Source organism: Ascaphus truei, chromosome 13, assembly GCF_040206685.1.
Source record: "Ascaphus truei isolate aAscTru1 chromosome 13, aAscTru1.hap1, whole genome shotgun sequence".
Taxonomy (NCBI): Eukaryota; Metazoa; Chordata; class Amphibia; order Anura; family Ascaphidae; genus Ascaphus; species Ascaphus truei.
The window spans coordinates 21,215,217-21,234,758 of NC_134495.1; the positions used below are offsets into that span (position 1 = coordinate 21,215,217).

Consider the following 19,542-nt stretch of genomic DNA (forward strand, 5'->3'; position numbering starts at 1 on the left):
TGATCCATGGAGAAATCCAATTGGAAGGAAATTATTTTTCTGCTTATGAGACCAAATTGGCAAATGTCACTGGGGTTCTGTTGTGCACCTTCCTCTAGATCGTTATAAACAGTGTTCGACAAAACTATACATTTGCTCGCCCCGGGCGAGTGGATTTAACCCCCGGGCGAGTAAATATTGGCCCAAGCAGCACACGTTTGGTACTAGGTGGCGAGTAGATTTTTTTGTGTGGCGAGTAGATTTTTTGGTGATTTGTCAACCACTGGTTATAAATACAAACATAGGACGAGTGACCTTTGCAGACTCGCGGACATATTTCTTTTTTCCCACCTCATCTACAGTACTATAACACTGCCGCTCCCCCACTTTGTACGAGTAATTGTTGTGTGCCCCGGGTAATTGCACGGTAGTGGGAAACATACTGTATATTAACACAAACAAGTCCGAGTCTGGTATCAATAAATCAATAATTTATTCATCTAAAAAAGTGTGTAAAAGTATAGACCTTTTTGTTCACAAGGTATTTATGAAGCACATTTATATTGAAGAACTAGTTTCTTTAACTCTGTTCACTTCATATGTTTTTTTTTTGTTTTTGTTTTTTTGTTTTTTTTTATAACAAAGTCTTATTTTTTTCTGAGTGAGGTACCAGAGTCAGGATTAAAATTTCTTTTGTAACTCCAAAAAGTATTTCCCCCTCCCCCCCCCCCCCGAATCCTCTTTATTTTTGCAGGGTTTATTTTTCCCATCTTTCAAATTTTACGGCTTTTTATAGATATTTGTAAATGTGTGTATATATATTTATATATATTTTTTATATATAAAATGAAAAAAATAATAATAAAATAAAACAGCCAGTAAATGCCTTAAAAAAAAATTAAGATTCATTGAGAAATGTACAACTTTTACATTTTAAAAAAAAAATTGATATATATTTTTATGTACAAATACATAATCCTTTAATCTTTGTCTTGCCAGACACCGTTTTCTTCTTTTACTCCCCTAATTGGGGACATTTTGAAGTAAAATTGGATTTAAATGAAATTTAAAGGGTTGACAGAGCAAGGAAAAAATTGCAGTGTTGCTGCAAAATAGAGGTGAAAGTCACAAGGTGCAGCGTGATCTTTCCACCCATTTCTGTGTCTGACCATTTAAAAATAAACCATATTATCTGCCCCTGTTGTCATTGCTAAAACTGCCCATAAACCTAAGGGAAATAACAGCCACTGTCCAATCCCTCTTTAAATAGTGAACATCTATTAAAAAAAAGGAGAGAAAACCCCCAACATATAAATACAGCTGCAGAATACATTGTAGTTGCTTGCACTTTAAAATAGGGAGAAGTGTTTAATGCTTTGTATTGGATTCAGAACGCGCGCACAGAAGAAGCGGATGGTAAGAAAAGATTTGAAAGTAAAACAAGATGGTATTGTATTTCTTTCATTAGCAACTTTCATTCCATTTGTCTAACCCCTGCCAGAGGAACTACAAATCATTGCTGGACCCTTTGGCAGCAAAAGGGTTGACCTAATATTTCTAGGAGTAACACCAGTCGCACGGACACGTGTGTGTGTGTGTATGGTAATGGGTCTCTCTATGCTCCCAGTGGCAAATCTGTACAGGTGTAATTCTTGAAACGTTATTCCTGGATGTCCCAGTCTGTCTGTCGGAGTTCTGACTCCCCTGCTTGTTGTGTGCCCTTTGAGGCTTATTTGAAGGGTTTTGTTTCGGTCCCATTACTTTACAGCCTGACCTTCCCCCTACCTGCATTTGTAAATCTGACAATAGTCCTTTCCCTGCTGCAGAGGCAGATCCCCTTATTCCTACTGCAGGGAAATCTATTGAAAACATTCACTTGCACATGTGAATAGTACCATGGGCACGTGGGGAGCAGAGTACCCATCATGACAGAAAAAGGCATGTGGGAGGGTTAGGTTACCATGCATGTTCTGGCCAACTAGCTTCTACAGAAATTCAATTGTGGGAACTCAACTCCTAAACTACCTTGTTGCTATTATGAGCTGGTTTCAAAAGTGCATTCAGACTTCATGGAGAGAAAATACATTTTGACAATACCCTAAATATCTATAAGCACTGGGGTAGTTGAATTGCTGTACATTTGATGCAAATATTCTCAAGCATAACAGAGAAACACTTGGTATACATTTTTTATGGGTCATGTAGAAAGATGGCTGCTGCCATGCTATAGCTTTGTTATACACAACGTAAACATTGGTTTACGCAATATATTGTGTGTATGAATTAAGTCTCATACAGCACAAAAGGATAGAAGCATGTACTTTAATGGCCTAACTTTAAAAACCTTAAATACAATCAAGTATGTTTAACCCCTTCGTTCCCAGGGGGACCAGCACCTCGCTCTCTTGCAATGTGTTGCAGGTCCCTCCGGCAGCAAAGGAATTCATTGAGAGGCAGACAAAATAATTATAAGGGTTGGACAAACATGGTATGAAGTGAATGCACCTTTAGAATACTGGTCTGTAATCGAGATATGTTTGTGGCATGTGCTGTCGGTTCTGTACAAGCACTCACACTGGGATTCACATCCAGCACAACTCAAACACACAGAGTGAGAGTCACTAATCTCCGATGCGGGTTTTCACGTTACTGGCCACTTGAATTGGATGGCAGTTAACGCTAGCTTTCGGTGTGGTAACACCTGTATCAAAGGTAGGGAATATCCCCCTCAGTGTGTTTGCGTCATGCCTGGCTGTGTCGAACACATGCTTTTTCCTGCGAGTGTTTCACTCGCGAGCCCATGCCTCTCTGTGCTGTGTCTTCCCAGGCTTTACACTGCACAGGCTGATATACTGCCTGGCCCGGTCTCCCCTGCTGTATCACACCGCGCAGTATGTACTGGACATGCTGCTCCCTTTAACTAGGCGGATATTTGTTCTGCGGTTACAGACATGTCCTGTGTTTCTGAGCTTTCCTCGTCTTTGTGCAGTCCTCCCTTTTGATGAAGCAGACTGATTTCCTCTGGTTGCTCACACATTTGTTGTTTTCTAGCAGACTACATCATTTGCCTCTTATTTTTAAGAGACTTCTGTCCATTCTGTCAGCTCTTAGTGTACATCCTTTTTGTTGTGTTGTTCCCTTGCCGCTTGTGTTGCACAGAAAACTGCTTTCCCTCTGTTGTGTGGTCACAAAGTAGCACTCAACAGTTGTGATGCTGCAAGATATTTTTGTGACTTCCCGCAGCTAGAGGTGTAAGCTGAACCTGGCGAAGAGCAGTGGTTCCCCGATGACTGGTCAGGCATTCAGGCTGCTGGCGGTCAGATGTCCCTGGTCAGGGTTGGGTGAAGGTATTCAGAGAATGTCCATCACGGTATTGTACATCTGTGTGAGCACCGTGAAGTGAACAGGCAGGCAGGAAGTGCGGTCCTGAGAGGCAGGGTTGCAAGTCAACCACGAGAGGGCGTTGTACTGCTCAAGCACAAACCTAGGAGACCAGAAGAAAAAAGGTTATAAGGGAGGAACCAGACAATACAGCACAATCCAAAGGACAGGACAAGCAAGCATTATATAAGTAGCAGGAGTCTCCTAGAAGATGGGGTGATCAATCCTTTCCAAGGGTTCCCCCTATCCTACAAGCTCCCTAAATGCACATAACTCTGTGTTGAGCTTGTGCTGAGGGACAAAGCGTTTACCTTAGCACATCTGAGGTGGTCTTGGAGTCCAAGGGGTGCGGGACTCGCTGGGAGGTGCGCGCAGGAACAAGGTCGTCGCTGTGAGAAATAGAGATGTGGTGGTGCAGGGAGGCCTGTGAGCCAGGGAGGAGAGGAGGTAGAATAGAACATATGAGTTAGATAAAGGAGGTCAGCCTCTCCAGTGACTGCTCACTAGCACAGCTTAGTAAGGGCCTCCCACAGAGGGAGAACAAGAGGGGGAATTGCACTGTGCTGCGATTTCCCAAGAACAGGGAATGTGTGGGAGACAACGCTGCATTTGGACTTTAAAGCACTTCGTTACATTACGGTTCATTTTATTTTAATGACTGCTCTGATTTTCCCAAAATGTTGTGGGAAAAAGTAGTCTCCGACTGAATCCTATTTACACCGAGGTATAACCGTTCAGAAAAATAATTCGAGCCAAGTTACAATAGGCAGAGAATGTGCCAATGTTTCTCAATGTACCACTAATTGTCTCCGCAGAGTGCTGCCCTGTCAGAGAAGCCATCTTACCTTGAGGAAGAGAGGGCACTGGTTTTGGGCCTGGGGACATGATGACCAGAACCACTCTGGCATATTCTCTGCTTTGGCTGTGGACACGTAGTAACCCAGTGCCAGTGGCTGCTGCTTCAGTTCTTCTGGGGCCTCCCGGGAGAGGAGCCTCTCACCCTGACTCTGCAGTGGGAAAAGGAAACCTAAGTGAGCAGAGGTCTGTGGTGAATTCCAGCATGCTGCTAAGAAATACACTACTGGGCCTTATAGTGGTCAACAACCATCAACACCTTTACTACCAAGAGAGATTGCAAGGCACTGAAGTACCCTCCGGCAGGGAGGGCATTAATGTGCAAATTATGTAAAATCCCACAAGTATGTGAGGGATGGGAAGGAAAACAGCTCATAATCACAGAGACCCCAAGTGTGTCAGGTCAATTAATTACTCTTATAGCCAGCAGCTCCATGACCCCTGCTGACCCCATAAAGCTGAAACACGTAGCTCCCTGCACAGCACAGATATTACACCTCAATAAAAAGGATCAGTGTTAATGGGCAGGCAGATTATAACCTCAGCATAGGCTTCATGGTTCTCCATATGCAGATAGGAGGGATAACAAGTGCAGGTTTGATGGATGGAAAATAAATAAGTGTGTATATGAGTGTGTGTATGTGTGTATATGTGTATATGTGTATATATATGTGTGTATGTATACACAGACACACACACACACACTGGAATAATAGAACGGGTTTAGAACTACACAGTAAGTTTTGGTCTCAGTGACCTCTCCTAATCACCTGCCCTGTATTCCCCCCTACTCACTCTGCTTTGCTGGAAGTGGGACCCCACACCGATGCCTGTAGGGGATCCTGGGGAGGAGTTTGGGGGAGAATGCAGATTCCCTGTGATTAATATTCCTATGTCATTGTCCATATCATCAGGGAACGGCAGGTCGAACATGTCATCTGTGGGAGAGATATGAAGGGGCAGTCAGGAGCATTGTATTTGTAACTGGACCCTCCGTTATATACTGTGTTCTCCCTTATGCTGCCTGCTTTGCAATGTGTTGTATTCCTGTCTGGCAGAAAAGGGGTTAAAAAGTCATGCGACACAGCAATTAATAATAGCAGCATGTTCTTGTATAGCGCTGCTAGTTTTACATAGCGCTTTACAGAGACATTTTGCAGGCACAGGGCCCTGCCCCGTGGAGCTTACAATCTATGTTTTTGGTGCCTGAGGCACAGGGAGATAAAGTGACTTGCCCAAGGTCACAAGGAGCCGACACCGAGAATTGAACCAGGTCCCCCTGCTTCAAACTCAGTGCCAGTCAGTGTCTTTACTCACTGAGCCGCTCCTCCTCTTCTTTTCCATTGAAAAACATCCAATTCCATTGGAACACATTCACATGTATATTGTTATAAAGTATCTATTAAATATAGCACCTCTATATAGAAGGCTCTATAAACACTATAACATAATGCACTCTCTAAAGCGATCCCTTGTAATGCTTTCTGTGTTATACAAAATCCACCCTCTGTTATAAAGCTCCAGCGCACACCCTCTAATGCGGAGGGCCCATTACAATCCATGCAGTAACAACACGTTCCATTTTAACGCTGATCCCTGCAGAAGCACCAACACCAGTGCTTAATGGCCTGAGAAGAGGGTTAATTGTCAGCCTTGGTAATGGGAACAGCTTGTAGCAGAAATGACTTTGAGAGCAGGGGGATCATTAGGAAAGTTATGTACTGCAGGGGTGGAGGGAGCAGTTAGCAGTGTTTAATTGTTAATTTACCTAACGGCTCTTGGGGGTTTATGTAAAAGGTAAGAGGGGAGGGGAAAGACTAAAGCTCAATTAGCTTCAGTTACTGTCGGAAATATATAACCACACATCTTACAGGATGGGGAGGGGTGTGGTGGTAAGAAGCAGTGGGAACCAGTTGTTGCAGTTAATCTGTCGCAGGAACCAAACATTAAGGCCGCGGTCCCAGTCTGCACTGTCGCACGCGCGCCCGGCGGGGAAGCGACGCGTGCACACCGCGATCTGCGGTCCTCAAGTGGGATGCAGGAGATTGCAATAGGGGGGCGTGGCAGGGTTTTTGCAGCGGCGTGCCCATGACCTCACGCGGCTGGTTTGCCCTCATTGGCTGGACCGCTGGCGGGGGCGTGGCCAGCCCTCTGTCGCAAGTTGTAAAGGCAGTTTTCCAACTTGTGGTAGAGCGGCTGCCGAATGCGCGCCAAGGTGCGTAGTGGGCCCGGCCTGATTGGGAGACGGTGCTTGTTCGCACAGCGCACGCCTCAAACGTACTGGGGACGCAGCCTGAGACAGTAAATGGTTTGAGACATTGCTCTACAAGGAGCTTGGTGTTAACAGAGAATGACCGTGATGTTTATATTGCTTTCCCCTCCGGCCTTTGCAATCAAGGCAGAAATTGATGGGAATACTGCGAGTATTCCCAGTGGGAATTTTAAACAGGTACGCAAATATGATTGAATTTATTTTTAGCAAGTGTCCATGGAAAAAGAAACTCGCAAGGAAGAATGAAATGTGAAGAATAGGAAGATTATTCTGTAAAATGAAAGGAATTTTATAATAAAGTGGAGCTGGTCATTGTTTTAATTTCATTTTTAGGAATACATTATCTCAGGCATTTGCACGAACAGACGGTAAGAAAGACCAGCGGAGAGCAACGGGAGAAAGACAAAAAAAATTATTAGCACTGTTTCTGCATTCTCATCTGCCACCAGCCCCATGACATTGTGATTTGCACTCACCATTGTTGGGGCTAAAGCCATCCTCGTTGGGATAATTGGCAGGAGCGACCTGGATGGTGGCAGAAGTGGGGAACACCAAGATGTGGGTGCAGGAGGCGTCCTGGGGCGTGCTGAGCTGAGAGGTTTGCAGGTTCAGAGCTGTACCGCGACCAAAGACTGAGCCCATAGTAACTGCATCTGTGGGAAAAGACAGGGCTTTCAGATCTGAAGTGGATGAGTAACTGTGGAACACCAGCAGCAGAATGGAGATGCAGAGTATCGAGGGGTCGGTAATGAGGGAGCGAATGCTACAGTGGCACTGCTAGGGATGATTACCAGTGCCTTAGTAAGTGCTTCAGAGCAGAATACGAATGTTGTCCCATGTATATATTGGGGGATCAGTACGGTTACTGGAGCGGGTGCCTCAGGGCAGGACTGCAGTGTATTGACAGCTATAAGTACTGGCGTAGCAGGGCCTAATGCAGTAACCTAATCAGAGAGCAGTACTGCGACTTGGGTATTTGCTGCAGAGCAGAATTGCAGTGCACTGGTAGAGCTGTGTCTCAGAGATAGGTAGAGTGCGCCTCTTAGCAGATTTGGAGTAATGAGCCTATAATGGTAGAAGAGTCTTCATAAACTCACCAGGCATGACAATGAAGGATCCCTGGGGCTCCATAGCTACGAGACAGGCACTAAGGATAGAGGGCGATTCAGCAGCTGAGATGCCACACATCCTGCATGTTTCTTTCAGCTGGCGGCTGATGGTCTGTAGGGAGCACTCTCCTAGCAGGATACTCCAATCTGAAAGGCACGGGAAGAGTCTTACAATGCACAGCAGAGAAAGGAGCCACAGCTGCTCCCTGCACACATTCAGTGGAGTTACTTTCTCTAGGGTTAATCCACATACCTTTGAGCTCACCATGACCCACTCTCCCGAGGCGGCCAATCACCACTCTCCAGGGCAATGATGTCATCTGCATGATCCCCACACACCACTCCCACAGCTTCTGCAGGCCGATCTTCCGCGCTGAAACTTTGCTCCGCCGAAACCTGAGGGGCCACAACTGTCAACTCACAGTATCCGGCAATAATACAAAATCGGACACTCCGTATTCTCTGTACTCATCTCGACGTCCCGTTAACATATGTAGCACTGTGCAGTAACTACTTACCTTACATTCTGTTTTCTATATTAATCCATGTTCCCCTCATTACACACACAATTGTGTAAAATGCACAGCATCATGTACTTCTCTCGGCTTCCCTTTTGCACAGAAACTGCGCACTTCACAAACCTCGGCTCCCCTTCTGTACAGCCACACAGAATTCTGGGGACCCATTATTCACATGCACACAATCGCTCCATCCTGTAGGCCAGGCTATTACTGCCACGTGTGCAGACACATACTGTTCTATACTAAGTGTCCTCACCTGTTGGGCACATGGATATTCACCACACAGGTTTCCAGCAGCTCTCCTTGGAGGTCAGTGCAGGACGCCAGCAGCCAGCGCTGATCGTGAGACAGGCAGTACCCCACAAACAGAACATTGTACTTCTGACCAGCTTCGCCAAAGGTCTCCCCCAGTTCGGTCTGCTTGTCCCTAGTGGGGGCAAGCATGAAGGGTGGGGAGTACAGCTGCCCAGGGCACGGCTGCTGCAAGGCGAAAGGAAAACAAAGATTGGATGTGCACTGACATGACAGCAGAAAACGGACACAGGTCACTTCATTTAATCTGTAAGCAAAGAGCTCTCCCCCCTTTATCCCCTGCACTGACACGGTTATCTTTATTGGTATATGACTTAAACTCTTGATTTGTTCCCTTTCACCTCACCTCTGGGTTCCTGAGTATTGCATTTAGAACAGCTGCAGGGCCAAAGCCAGTCAGGGGCTTGATGGGTATCTGTGTGGCTATGGGCCGCCGGCACTGACAGTACACGGAGAATGACAGAGACTTCAAGTGCTGGATATAGGAGACCTGCTCATCCTTCACGGTCTGTAGGAGATACCGGCAGGGCACCACCTGAAAGAGATGGGGAGGAACAGAGAGTACACAGACTGCACATTCAGAGAGTGAGGGATACACCGACCAAGTCTATATACAGAATGAAAGGTGAAATGCCAACAGGTTCATTCCTCATCACTGCATAGTGATACCAAGCATTAGCTGCTTAGAGAATGATGCCCAGCGAGAAAGATACACAAAGAGAAGCACGGAAAAAGTGAGGAACCGAGAACGCGAGCAAAAACCGCGTCTCATTCTGTTCCTGAAGAAACGTAGCAAAAAACTTTTACAAATGATTCCTAAAGAGCCGTTTACAAACAGAGCAATTTGCACGTTATAGATGTGCTTTCGTGTGCTGGGCAGATGAGGCAGACACGCATTCTCTGTACCTGCAGGATGCAGGCGCTTCGCAGCTGCTCCGGTAACCTCTCCAGCATGTCGGTGAAGCATCGGATCAGACCCAGCAGCCAGAAGTTCCCAGTTTGAGACTCTTCATCCGCCGTGTATGCGAAGGGGTCCACCATGTAAATGACTACAGCAGGAAGAGAAGTGAGGCCTCCCGCAGGCTCCGCCTCTGTGGGAATGCCAATCCGCTCCCGCTCTGTTGTACTGTGCAGATTGTACAAAGTGAGGTGACAGGCTATGCATCCCTATTATATGTAACATATCTTATACTATATTAGTGAAAGCACTGTATGCCTGTCCGGTGTCCCTAGGGGAAATCTCATTGGTCCCTTGGCCCGCCCGCCCCCGCACACCTCTCATTGGCCTGACTGACACACACACACACACACACCTCCCCCCCAAAAAATAAGTACAACACCCCCCCCCCTCTCACCCCTGTGGACTTGCCCCCCCCCCCCCAACTGTCACCCCTCTGGCCCTCCTCAACGGCTGGCCGCCCTTGACCACCCCCCCCTCTCACCCCTTCTCCCTTCCCGCCGCTGGCCTGCAACAACAGAGCCACCCCCTATCACCATTACGGCCCCTTTGCTACGCTCTTACCCCACGCGGCACTTTCCGCCGCGGGTCCTCTAAAACGAGCACATTGCCGGCGGGGAGAGGTGGTTTCGGGGAGCAGAGGGGTCTGGCAGCCAGAAGGGGTCTAGCAGTCAGGTTCCCCGCTTCGGGTCCGGCGTCGCGCACGGTAGGCGGAGGTACAGCCACTGTTGTGCCACGTGGTGCTCCCGCAGGGGGAGCACAAGCACTTGCGTGCTCCGAGCGTTAGGCCCGCCCGGTCCCGAGGCGGGAAGTGGAGCGGCCAGCCATGCGGCACCCCCCCCCCCCCCAACAACACCCTCTATCAGCACACGTACCCCACATCGCCGCCACCAGACAGCAGAAACAGAACACTATCACCCCCCCCCCCTGCTACCACTCTGCGGGACCTCACAAACACCCCGCTCACCCCCCCCTGCCCTCTCTTTCCCCCGTCTTTCCCCTCTCTTTCCCCCGTCTTTCCCCCCCCTCCCCTCTCCCCCCTCTTTTCCCCTGCTACCACTCTTCGGGACCTCACAAACACCCCGCTCACCCCCCCTCCCCTCTCTTTCTCCCCCCCCTCCCCTCCCCTCTCTTTCCCCCCCCTCCCCTCTCCCCCCTCTTTTCCCCCCACACCACCCCACCTCTTCTCCCCCCCACACCACACCACCTCTTCTCCCCCCCACACCACCCCACCTCACAATTTTTGAACAACAACTACATCATATCATTTCACGCATTTACATCCCGGGCAACGCCGGGTATATCAGCTAGTTACAGATAAATATAAAATTAAAAAAATATATACATTAAACACTCTTTTTCTGCTCTACGATCATCCGACAAAGCTGAGCTTCCTAGGAGATTACAGGCTCCCAGTGACCAGAACGCATTAAAAACTGGATTATTGTACATCTGGTAATTGTGCTCTATTATCCTGCTCTAGATCTGGAATGGTCAGTTTTTGAAGCCCGACGGACTGTCACCGACCTCTTATTGAGACATCTAGTCCCAAAGAGAATGGACTGTAAAGGCCCTCTTACTGGGAATATTCCATGCCGCGTGAAGCCTAGGCCTCGGGCATGGTGCCTCGGGCCGCGCTGATCCGCGCTCCTGCTCTGCCTCGCCTGCTCAAACTGGAGCTTTTTTGTGTCCTGGCAGGCGAGGCAGTGAACGCGCTATGGGGGCGGGGCGGAGGCAGGCCGAAAGGCGGATCGGAGGCGGGAGGCAGGGCTAGTCCCTCGCTCTCGTGACTGCTCCTCCGCTTCCCTGAGCGGCAAATTTTAAATTTGCCTGTCTCCAAAATACCTAAGCCTCTGCACGCGTGCGGAAGCGGCTGCTAAAGCAGCACTGATGACAGATGCAGGGGGTAAGTGCATCTGCTCAGCACGGCTCACCGTACTATGTCCCAGGCCTTAGAATGGCCATGCTCTGTACGTACCTCTCGGGGGGCTCATTCTGTGTGGGTTGCTGGCTGGTCTCCCCCTCCACGCTGGGTTGGCTCCCTGCTGCCCGCTCGCTGGGGTTGGGAGGGTTCTGTGCTGGGCAGGTGCTGAATCCTGCAGGTACAGAGCTGTTTCCAACAGTCACGGAGGAGGGGGGAGGCAGCAGGGGGGCGGCACCTGTGCCATTCGGAGTGGAGTTAAAGGGGATGTTGGGTGGACAGGGTGGGGTGGCAGGGCTTGGGATGCCTTGTACAGGAGGAGGCTGGCCTTTTGGTGGTAATAACAGGCTGTTGTCCAGCTGCAGTGTGGACAGGTAAGGAGCTGTATAAAACAGAGACACACACAATACCAATGGATATTAGTACTGATAACATACCACTGCAGCGCTTCAATCGCAGTGTTGCACCGATAACCACATTAGGCTGCAGCCTGGCTGGGAGCGAGCGTGCTGGCGCGCTGGTGCTCGTGCGCGGCAAAATAAGCTCTGACAACCTTCCAAGTATTTAGAATCTTCAGTGTAAATACATAGTACCACTATACAGTGAAGCATGTTTCCTCTTTGTATTACCCTCCAACATTTATCCCTGCTTCGCAGTGCGTCGCAAACCATTCTGACGCTGAGGGGTTAATGAGGTGCCAGTCCCCGACTGTGACTCACCGAGATGCTGGCGGCAGGCCTGCGTGTAGAGCCGCAGGCGGGCATGGTTATCTATCTCTTCGCTGGGCGTCTCCTCGGTGGACGTCTCTGCTCCTGACCGGCCTACCTGCATTATACCGTCACACAGCACCTTACAGATGGGCCGGTGCTGGCCCAGGCGGCACATCTGTGGAGCAGACCAAGGGAAGATGTTATATATGCTGCTAAGGCAGGAAGGGACCAGGTACAGGGCAGCCCAGGACTGAGGCCCAGGTAGTGCCCTGCTCAGACTTCATACACCAGGACTCTTCAACTGGCGGCCTGCAAAGACCCTTCGACTCTCTGCTCCTGCTAATTTCATATTAGTTTGTAACAGAAACTCACTTGTAGGTTATAGGAATGTAAATATATATGGTACAGGTGTTATTATACATGCTTGCAACATTGTGAAATATTCTTTTTAAGTCTTTAAATGCATCTAAACTGACCTTACAATAAGCTTGCAGCCCTTCTACATAATGTTTTTTCATCTGGCCCCGCTGGAGAACCAGTTTAAGAGCCCTGAAAAAGTGCATTGAATGTTCATATCTTTAATCTCCATGTGATATATATATTTATATTTTTTGGAGATTATTCTCATTTATGTAATTTCCAGCGGCGGGTTCAAAGGGGGTTACAATATCTGTCAGGGTGTTCTTGTTTGCCAACCTTGAGAAAGGTCTTCTGTGCTGGCCCGAAACATTGGATGAATAAATCTTGACCACTACCTTGAAGTGCTACTCTTCCCACTGGTATCTATGGGAATTCACCACTGAGTATTAGCACCCGCAATCATTTATTGTTCTCTTTGAGTGCACGCATTTTCTGTACACATTGCTACACAGAACATTAACTAGCTAGCAGCTGCAGGGCAAGAGCCCTCACCTATACACCCATTGCTCCTATCCTTTCATCTGGCAGAGAACTGGCACCGCATAAGTAAACACCTCATCTACATAACACAAAGCTGCATTGCTTAGGATAGTTCCCCACAGCCTTCTGCCATGTGGTCTTGGTTAGGGACATCCCAAACTGTAGTAGGAATATAGACCCACCCAGCAGAAGGACTAAAGAACATTTCTGGTTGAAAGCAGGAAGCCAAGTGCCATGATGTTAGAAACATGAGGCGAGACAAAAGGATGCCTGGATCAGCCCTGGGACTGTGGCTGAAGGTAGCAGAAGAGCAAGTAAGCAAGGGTCACATGGAATGGGCCATTCACCTCATACACTGCACTCAGGTCCCTGAAGAAGGCCTTCGCTCCGTCCAGCAGGGCTGGGTTTTCGGGACATAGCACCAGGTAACCCACATCCCGCTGCCCCCCATAAGGCTCGAGCAGCAGCCGCTCCCAGAATGGCAGAGAGAAGGGGGAGGTGGTGAGAAAGTCCTTGTCATAGCCCACCAGGAGATTGGGGATAGGCAAAGGCTCTGGAGACTCCTCTGAACCTGAAGACAAGAGGAATTAATGATATACTGAAACAACCCCATAAGTGCCTAGCTACAACCCCAAGTCCAAGATTCTCCCTGTATACATAACAGTATACAAGCAGCTAAAGGCTACCCCTCACAGCACCTCAATAAATAAAATAAGTGCGTAACTACCACTTAAAGACCTAACTCCATTGCTACTAAAGGAAGGTTTTTTTTTTTTCATATCAGCCCACAAACTTACATTTTTTATTACACTTCAATGAAAAACAATTCCCATTTAATTCATTTTTTTTTTTTTTTAAATAGAGGGGAAATACTAATAACACGAAACCATGACCGCTGCAACTTTGGACTTTAATGAGCTCTGTTGGCTTCAAACCATCACGTAAAGCGGCCTGTGTTGTATGTTATATGTTCTATGCAGTGTTTTCCAACTCCAGTCCTTAAGGACACCCTTACCCATCCAGGTTTTAAGGATACCCCAGCTCCAGCACAGGTGGTTCTGTCAAAATGATTGAGCCACCCGTGCTAATGTGAGGATAACCTTCAAACCTGGACTGTTCGAGGGTCCTTGAGGGCTGGAGTTGGGAGCCACTGTACTATGTAACATGTTCTTATGCACTTAAACACCTATTGGAGGTACACGAAATTATGAGAACAGATGTCAACATATATTATAACTGCATTGTTAACCCCTTCACCACCAGAGGGGACATCACAGCATTCTTTCTTAATGTGTTGCATACCCCTATGGCAGAGACTAACTCAGGAGCTCAGGCTTCCCGCCTCTTTCACTTATCCCCCTCCCACCAGACGTCTCTCCATACCGTAGGATCCGCGTCCTGCCATTTTGTGGAACTGCTGCCATGTCAGGGGGCCCTGCACGTGCTGGATGTTTTCCCAGGTCCGGCCAGTCCTCTTCTTCTGGATGGCGTCCTGCAGGAAGGGCTGCAGAGAGAGCAGCATGCGCACGACATCCTGCGAGGGCAGCATGCTCACGTCCAGCACTGCAAAGGCAGAGAAACACAGGAGGGCCACAATAAAACGGGAGCCAGAGGAATGAAGAATCCGAGTCTCGCTGTGGATTTCTCTGAGAACAGGATAACTCGGAGGGGAACCGTGACGTGATTACCCGAGCCGGTCCCCCGTCCCCATCCCAATGCAAAGTGACAGGTGCACAAAAACAAAGACCTTCAGAGTCATGGCGTATACGAAAAGTACAACAGTACACAGCATGGTACTATAATCCAACAAGCAGAGTGATGGGAAAGACGCCACCTGTGCTCCATCAATGTGACATGTTTACAGTAACCAAGGACACGTGGGCCGTTCGATGTTATAAGTAGCATGAAACCAAAGTTAAGCATTAAGAAAACACTTCTTACCATTGCTGTGAGGCCACAGGTGGAAGGTAGCGCTCCTGACCAAAGCCTCGTCCACTCTCCCCCCCGTGGAGTTGTCCACATATTGCCTTCCCTGTTCCAGGGCGTTCAGGCACTCCGGCCAAGCGTCCGAGCTCTCTGCCCGCACCTTGTCGTAGCTCCAGCTGGGTCCCTCTAGCAGGGACTCTACCCGGCAGCACGACAGGTCCCCCGCTCCTCTAATGATGGTAAAGGGCCGGGTGCACTGAGTCTGCAGGAGCAGAAGCATCCCGGATGGGGGAGGTTCCTGGCAAAGCCGGGCTGCCTCCCAGCTGTTCAGCCTTCTCTCCACCGCCTGCCCTACATCCGAAGACCTGCCAAAGATGTCCATCTCGTCCTCGATGAAGAGGCCCGAATGGTATCCCAGGCGGCGGTTTATGATGGCGCTGAATCCGCACGTGCAGCGGTACTGGTCCTCGTTGGAGGAGTCCGGGATGTAGATGCCCACGTCCGACCCTTTGATGTTCCCGTTGCATGCACAGATGCAGCAGCTGTCGAAGTTCCTGTCTCGGAAGATGTTGAGCACGGAGTCAGAGAGGAGAAGGGTGACATACAGGCTGTGGGCCTCAGGAGCCGGGTGGCTGCTGGCTGGTTCTACAGAGCTCAGGGGTCGCGTGGTGGACGGTGTGGAGGCTGGGGAGCAGAGGTCAGTACTGTCGTACTTGGCAGAGCCCTGGCCGCTGGTACCACCCCCACCCCTGGGGGTTCTGGGCGTCCTTGGGGTGCGGGGGGTGGGTACCGAAAAGCGAGGGGTGGCTGGGGAGGGCAGGACTCCCCCAGCTCCGCCATTACTGGCTGGGGCTGTGCTGCACGGGGCAAGTGGCGTGTTGGTCTGTGGAGTGTTCAGCTGCAGGTAGTCTGGATCTGTCAGACTCCCCACGCTCGGCACGTTCCTGGAGGGAGACAAGTGGGGGAAATGGGATTTTAATTTTTAAAAGGACGAGAAGAGGGAGGAGGCAGAGCAACAAAAAGGAGGACTAAAGTGAAATATATCCCAAAAACTGCTCTAGTGGAGGGATACTGGTGCACGGGGCAGAAAGGAAAAAGCTGGCACTTGTTTTGTCACCGCCAGTTAGCAGTTTCGCCCCCGGGTTATCATTACCCCCCCACACCCCCCCTACGGAGCAGGCGAAATGTCCAGTGGACCCGAATGTAAGGTTGTCCAAACTGTCCTGGACCCGGCGAACTGTCCTGGACCCCTGCTGAGCATTGCAAAGCCGCTTGCTGCCAGTATACTCACATGTAGCCATCTCTGCTGAAGGGAGCGGCCGGGGGTAGGGGAAGGTGCTGTATCTTTGGAGGAGCTACCCAGGACGGCCGGTATATGCAGGCATCTGGTATCTTCAGGGACAGCAGGCACTGGCTGGGCAAAGATTTCAGGGGAGCAAACATGGAAGAGCCCACAAAGGGCTGAGTGACCGGGACTTTGTGAACATAAGAAAAATCCTGGAGGAGAAGACAATAATAATCAAAATCATTATCCCCTTGAGAGGCAAACGTTTGACAGCACACAGAGCCAATACACACCAACAAATAACCAGAAAAGAATGACAAGCAAAGATACATGGGAAGGGATCCAATTTAAGGATGTTCTGTGTTACATAACCAAGACAGCCGGGGCTATGTGCAGATCATTTAACATGTTTTAGCTTTACCTTGATCTCCTCGGGTTTGGGGCTGCACAGACCCTCCTCCACCTCCATCTTGAACTCCATATGCTGCATCGAGGCCAGGCTGACCATGGGACTCTCCATCATGCCCAGAGCTGCCGCCGTCTCTGAGCCCACGCCATCCTTGTACATCATGAGGGGGGAGAAGGCAGGATGCTGCTCCAGCGAGGGAGGAGTGGGAAACATCCTCTGCAGGTCAGCGGCTGCTGTGAGAGAGTGGACAGTTGTCGGCATACTGCTGCCAGAAACTGCTGTCTCTGAGAAACATTTTCTGGTGAAACATCCTTGCTCTGGAGTTGCTGTAACAATCTCCTGCTTAACCAAACCAGGGGGTCATCACGACTGGCCAAAAATGTGCAACGGGATAGAGCCTGTTGCCCATAGGGCAGTTTGGGGAATGGATGGACACACGATCACACTGACTGCAGGGGTTGCTATAGGGGCACACGCTGTCATGTGTAAGCCTTGTTGGCTCAAGAAACGCGTGACAGAACTGTGTCACCTCCTGGGCTGAACAGCTCAAAGCGAGAGTGATTCGGGAACACCGCATTAGTCATCTTTAGGACTTCAATATCTCATATCTATATAATGACACCACTAGGACTAGAGTAGGGCCACACAGTGTGTCACCTCTCGGAGTAGTCAGTCAGTCACCACTATGGCAGAATGATCCCTGCATATCTAGCCTGTCACTTACATGACTCAGAGGTAAGAAGCCTGTTGCATGTAGGGATATATGCACCTAGTATACACAGCCTGTCACATGGATAGCTGAGTGGGAGCAAGGACACCATCATTACTCACTGGGTAGGTATGGAACAGCCGTCCTTCCGTCTTTGCACATGCTCCGATCATCTACCCCTCCTGAGGGCAACTTCATCGCTCGAGTCCCAGGGGAGCCAGCCTAAGTTGGAAAGAAACAGCACCATTAATCAAAACAGGAACTCGCCCAGGGCTGGTCCTCTGTCACAAAGCACTGACGCTACAACAACACTAGTGAGTGTCACAAGGAAAGTGGCGATGAGTACACGGCACCAGTTTCCCGGAACCATGCATGTAATAAACATGTAACGTCAGGTTACAACTTCAAAAACAGTCATCCATATTTCACTTGTGATGCCACGAATTACACAAAAAATGCGTAAGTGCACGAGACGCTGTACTAATCCTTCTGGCTTCTCCTGAACACAAACCGGCCCTATTCTCTTTTAGACTTGGTGTTTCATATGAGACAGGTTTGTGCTGTTCCAGGAAAAGAAGCCAGGCGCATTAGTAATGAATTTCAACGCACTGCAGCCTCTCTGATAACAGTGACACACAAGGCTTCACAAATTAAATGTTGCTGTCTGCTGAACCTAATAACGAATATCATTTTATTTTGCATGTCATTTTCTAGAACTACAAAAAGGGTGCAGCCTGCCCTGAATGAGCGTGAATAAAAATGCACTCCTGCATTTAAAACTATTTTTTTGAGGGGTTTTAAAACAGCTACGCCTGCTGCCGGTTTCTTGCACAAAATGACAATTCAGAGTTGTCATAATGTTCATGTTGAGTGTTAATGTCCTCCTGATAAATAACATTCAAATTATGGTGCTAAATGGGTATCAATGGCGCTAAACACATGGACATGAAAATAAATAAATAAATTAAATATACAACCAGTTGTGATGAAGAGAAGATCTCAGCCGGCGTAAATCAAACATGAAAAAAGAAAAAGAAATACATAGTGTAATACTGTAAAGACTTAACCAAACAAATAGACAAACAAACAAACAAACAAACAATTGCAATGTTGCTGAACCACACACTAGACTAAAAGAGATGCATTTAATATTATAAAAAACATACAGTACAATTAAGCACAAATAAACAAATGAAGGTCCCAATCGATATCAGCCGAATTGCCCGCTTACCGAAGCCAAGAGAAATAACCGCAGTGGATATATCAGAGAGTATCCCCTCTCACATAGGCTGGCACAGCTCCTGGATGAATTGCAGGTAGGCGCCGCGTGTAGATGTCAGTAATGGCAACCGCGTTCTTCCACGCTGTGGCAGGGGCTGGAAATCACTGTTTGTTGGTGAAACAGTGCGGGCATGCGCAGAGGCGCCCGACACAGTGTAGCTGGTGCCTCCAAATCCCCTGCTCCTCGCGGTCGCGTATGCTCCAAAGGCGGCAAATTCAAAAGATGCTTTGTATCTCAAAGCCACACGGCAGGGCTGGCAGTGGGTATCGGCAGCTGATGGCAACGTAGGGGTAACGGGGACCACCCAACGCGTTTCGGAAGCTGCTGCCTCCTTCCTCAGGGGTAAATTCCTTCAATCCACGCGGCGCCTACCTGCAATTCATCCAGGAGCTGTGCCAGCCTATGTGAGAGGGGATACTCTCTGATATATCCACTGCGGTTATTTCTCTTGGCTTCGGTAAGCGGGCAATTCGGCTGATATCGATTGGGACCTTCATTTGTTTATTTGTGCTTAATTGTACTGTATGTTTTTTATAATATTAAATGCATCTCTTTTAGTCTAGTGTGTGGTTCAGCAACATTGCAATTGTTTGTTTGTTTGTTTGTTTGTCTATTTGTTTGGTTAAGTCTTTACAGTATTACACTATGTATTTCTTTTTCTTTTTTCATGTTTGATTTACGCCGGCTGAGATCTTCTCTTCATCACAACTGGTTGTATATTTAATTTATTTATTTATTTTCATGTCCATGTGTTTAGCGCCATTGATACCCATTTAGCACCATTACTATTGTCTGACCAGGGGTCAGAGGTGTATCTAGGCTGCTACACTTTTTATACTCATTTTGAGAGCATATGCTTTGACCAATATTATTGTTAGCGCTACCTATTGTTTTTATTGAACATTCAAATTATACCACATATAAGATGGAGATCTCTCGTAACCAAAAGGGCAAGAAACATGCTGTGTGCTTGTACTGATCTAAGACTTCCTCATTCCAGCAATGAGGGAGGG

General features: G+C 48.4%; 1 protein-coding gene across 2 annotated transcripts; it reads right to left on the minus strand.

Moving 5' to 3' along the window:
- Positions 1-453: 453 nt before the first annotated feature.
- Positions 454-17,878, minus strand: MED13L (mediator complex subunit 13L). Of its 2 annotated transcripts, none has more exons than XM_075568832.1 (18): positions 17,370-17,878; positions 16,551-16,768; positions 16,136-16,341; positions 14,860-15,788; positions 14,302-14,481; positions 13,266-13,489; positions 12,028-12,193; positions 11,366-11,690; positions 9,336-9,555; positions 8,776-8,964; positions 8,374-8,597; positions 7,850-7,992; positions 7,585-7,743; positions 6,964-7,140; positions 5,011-5,153; positions 4,206-4,367; positions 3,672-3,784; positions 454-3,463 (listed from the first exon to the last, which is right to left on the minus strand). In XM_075568832.1, the coding sequence occupies exons 1-18, from the start codon at positions 17,443-17,445 to the stop codon at positions 3,331-3,333; spliced, it is 3,987 nt and encodes a 1,328-aa protein (XP_075424947.1). In that variant the 5' UTR covers positions 17,446-17,878; the 3' UTR covers positions 454-3,330. The 2 variants fall into 2 exon arrangements, with proteins under 2 accessions (XP_075424947.1, XP_075424946.1); XM_075568831.1 differs by having other exon boundaries at positions 16,551-16,771; positions 17,370-17,876.
- Positions 17,879-19,542: the final 1,664 nt, after the last annotated feature.